This window comes from Rhagoletis pomonella, unplaced genomic scaffold (genome assembly GCF_013731165.1).
Source record: "Rhagoletis pomonella isolate Grant_MI unplaced genomic scaffold, Rhpom_1.0 Rhpom_scaffold_00005, whole genome shotgun sequence".
Classification (NCBI taxonomy): domain Eukaryota; kingdom Metazoa; phylum Arthropoda; class Insecta; order Diptera; family Tephritidae; genus Rhagoletis; species Rhagoletis pomonella.
Window position 1 is genome coordinate 81,886,700 of NW_023458559.1, and position 3,772 is coordinate 81,890,471.

General features: G+C 37.6%; 2 protein-coding genes across 2 annotated transcripts; one reads left to right on the forward strand and one right to left on the reverse strand.

The window, feature by feature from the left end:
- LOC118739696 (protein ANTAGONIST OF LIKE HETEROCHROMATIN PROTEIN 1) lies at positions 1 to 2,718 on the forward strand (the record flags this gene model as incomplete). Its single annotated transcript, XM_036471189.1, is given in 3 exon segments — positions 1 to 863; positions 917 to 986; positions 1,844 to 2,718. Coding segments are annotated over 3 exon segments (1,404 nt in total), but the record flags the coding sequence as incomplete, so codon positions are not given.
- LOC118739697 (60S ribosomal protein L10a-2) lies at positions 2,504 to 3,591 on the reverse strand (the record flags this gene model as incomplete). Its single annotated transcript, XM_036471190.1, is given in 2 exon segments — positions 2,504 to 3,056; positions 3,436 to 3,591. Coding segments are annotated over 2 exon segments (649 nt in total), but the record flags the coding sequence as incomplete, so codon positions are not given.
- Positions 3,592 to 3,772: the final 181 nt, after the last annotated feature.

The window sequence follows — 3,772 nt, forward strand, 5'->3', positions numbered from 1 at the left end:
GGAATAGTAAACAACAGCCATGATTCAATTATGCCTCATTCATCTCAATTTCAGTCTTTGGCAATAAAATTTGCTCATGAGAATAATCTAAAAGCACGTAGAAAACTTTTGGAAATATATAGAAATCATTTAATGAATTTCAAACGCTCCATCCTGATTAACCGTCGACGTTGGCAGCAAAGATTACAACGCCGGCAAGCATTACTGCGATCATTTTTCATGCAGCACATCTTGGAATTAGAGACTAGTTTTTTAGAGCTTATTCCTATTCCGAAACTAGGTAGTATTCAATTAAGAAAGGAATTGCCTAAAGCTCTTTTATTAACTGAAGAGCCTGTCGCGCCCGTCTATATGCGTAAATTTTACGAAGATGTTATGGGAATCAAAAGTGAGGAGGACTGTATATCAAATTTTCGTATGCGAAAATCATCGTTCGAATGGATATGTGATCAATTAAAAGAAGTCATGCAGCCTTCGGGGCAAACTTCGCCTTTCCACAAGCTTGCATCTCATGAACAACAAATCGCGATGGGCTTGTACGCTTTTGCAACTGGTAATAATTACGGTGAAATAGCACGTATGTTTCAGATCACAAGCCGCCAAACCATCTACAAATTCATGAAATTGTTTGCCGAAGCTATTTTAAAAAAATGGGGTAAACAATTTTTAACCATGCCAAGCACTGAAGAAGAATATGATGCAATCGGCAATGCGTTTTATAATGCCTCCAATATGCCACCAGTGGTCATAGGAGTGTTGGGTATATGTGAATTGACGACCAAATCGGTGAAACTAAACAGCAATTCAAACGAGCCAGCAAACTCCACAATTATAATGCAGATGCTGATCGATAATAAATTATGGTAAGTTCTTCTGGTTTATTCCTTCTTTATCCTGCCTAATGTGATTTTTACAGTTTTCGTAAAGTAAAATTTGATTCAAATCAGCCAAGTCTATTCCTAGAAGAAACAAACGAGATTTCAAATGTAAGTATGAATATAAAGTGGAAAATTCTTCACACATTTGGCTGTATTCGTAACAGCATTACTGCAAAACTCAAGTCATGTATTTCTAAAGCACAAGAGAATAAAGCATACCAATTGCGCAACTTTAATAAAAATCGGTATTTATCGCAAACGATTTTCAAAAGTGATACAATTAAAAATTTGGCATTTTTGAAATTATTCGTTAAAAATGTACACAGAGCACGCCGAAACAGCCCTTCATAGGGAGTCTGTCACCAATTACGACGACTCTCGGCCTATGAATATCGTGATCGGAACCCAATCACCACCTGTAGCAGAAACGGAGCTTCGCCTTACCCTGGCCCAGTTACGGTCTGGATACTGTAGCGGCCTCAACAGCTACATGTCCAGACCCGACCCCAATACTAGTAAACCAACGCCCCTCTCCCTTTGGTCCGACTCTGTTGAAACTGCCCATTTCCTGGGCCTACCGTCAGTTGAGCTTGACGACAATGATTGAAGGATTAACCGCATAAGCAGGGCTTAGTAATGCCGCTACAACAATAACAACGGAGCTTTTGTTTACCTTTCAGCCAAAGCGTGAGCAAATTTTTGTTAGAATTCATTGAAAAAACCCAAGGGTAAAGTTTCCTTTGCCCATATGGTTATCATGTGCTAAGCAATAGTTTTTCGCATTTCCGACAAACGTGTAATATTGAGTTGTGTCACTTTTAAAGATCGTCGGCGATATATAAACCGAACATGGAACATTACCATATTCGTATCATGATTTAGAAATAAGACTGATGTTTTGCATAATTGCGTTTAATGTTATACATGTAATGATCAAATGATTGAAATCAATTAAATTTACTTAGCTTCCGCCAAAGTTAATTAGTGAAAAAAGGGTTTCACGTTTTGTTGTGACGCCAGATACTTACTATCCACTCCGGAAATGGCTCATGCATAAGTACCAAGAACCGGCAGTGCCACACGAATTTGACTTCAATGAAGCAGTGGACAACTTGTTTGTTTTCAGAGATAAGGCTTTGCAACGATTATTTGCCCGGTGGCGCATTTTAAAATGGAACTATGACCTTAATTCTCGCACAATTGACAAAATTGCTCTAGCCTGTTGTGTACTACATAATGTCCTAGAAGAGAACGAAGAACCATTTGAAAAAGAATGGGCGAAATGGATGAATCTAGAAAGCACTAAATTTACAATGAGCACTCGCTTTAAGCCAGTGTTAAATGTACTCCAAGGAAGATCCTACTCATGGGAGGCAGATGGCGCTGCTGAAGTACGCGAATTCCTAGGTCGCACCATAAGCTCAACAGAAATGTAGTATTTACCAATTGACTGAAATTAATTTTAATCAAGTGGGCAACATTCGACAAAGTATGGGTGTGTTTAGAAGTGCATCAATCAAAGCATCAGACGTATTTATTTCTAATCTATAATTATGCATTTCTGAACGCACCCTATTTTTCAACAATGCCAATAAGCAGCAGAATTGTAATATTAATGATAGATACTAAGTCCAAATACATATATTTATTACCAAAAAATATGCAAACAAAGTCGATTTTACTTTTTAGTATAAGCGTTGTGGTGGTCCCATAGAAGATTTAATGTGCAATGAACGCACATTTTGCCAGTTCTTCTTTAAAAGAGATACCAAGAAATTTATAGACAAGTGGATGTTCTGCACTAGCTCATCAGGCTTCATGTTAACGTGGCCTACAGCAACAGACAGGCATAACACCTTCTTCATTTGGAACTTGATGGTTGACTTAACTTCTTCGATTTTGGCCATCATAGATTCAGTATGAGACAAAAGACCAGGGAATTTGCCTGCCTTGTTCAAACCTGGACCCAAAAGACGTGGGATTTGTTTGATCAGCGATTCTGAAGCCAAGAAAGCATCGTACGACTTTGCTAGTTTCTTCACCAACTTCTTGTTTTTGTTCAATTTCTTAAGAGCTTCAGCATCCATGCATTCCACTCCATTAGCTTTAGCCTCGTCGCAATGCTGTTGGTCGCCGAGAACACACACCTTCATTTTGGGGCGAGGGATGTGCTTCAACCTACGAAACAATACAATAATTAATAAGGCACAAATGGCACAATCTTAGAAAAAAAATTTCATTTCACAATCAGTCGATTTTTATCTACATAGTAACCAAAAGGCTCATAGCTTTCAGGTAATACATGCAATAAATATTTAAACATCATTTCATTCACTTGAAATAACTATATTTAAGGTGGGGACTTACACGATAGATCGTGCTTTTCATCTATCTTAAGAACTAGAAAGCGGTCAATGATAGACCTACTCAGTTTGATTTTAAGACCCTGAGTGAAGGTCCGTCAAAAATCATTTGACTACCTGAGTCTCAAACTATATGCATTAAGAAATCATTCCTAATGCACATTGCTCTTCAACTTAGGTGCTCACCCACGTACTTCACAGTTCCGGAGAAACGCTTATCCTTTTGGGGATCGTAGTTTTTGAGACCAATTTGCAATTCCACAGTCTCCAAGAAGCCACGCTTCTTTTTTAGCGAGAACTCCAAAACTCCATTAACCGACTCGTAGAGTGTATCTCGTGATACTTTTGACCTGTAAACAAACAATGAATTAAATAAGATTTTAATCTATAAAATATACGTATGTAAGTACATATTTGTTCAAAATTTAAGCTGAAATTCCAAATAAAAAATTAGCTTTAGAATTATGCCAAAAATCTTGGACTTAATGTAGCAATCTTTTCCAAACTTCTATAGGATATTGATAAATCCAT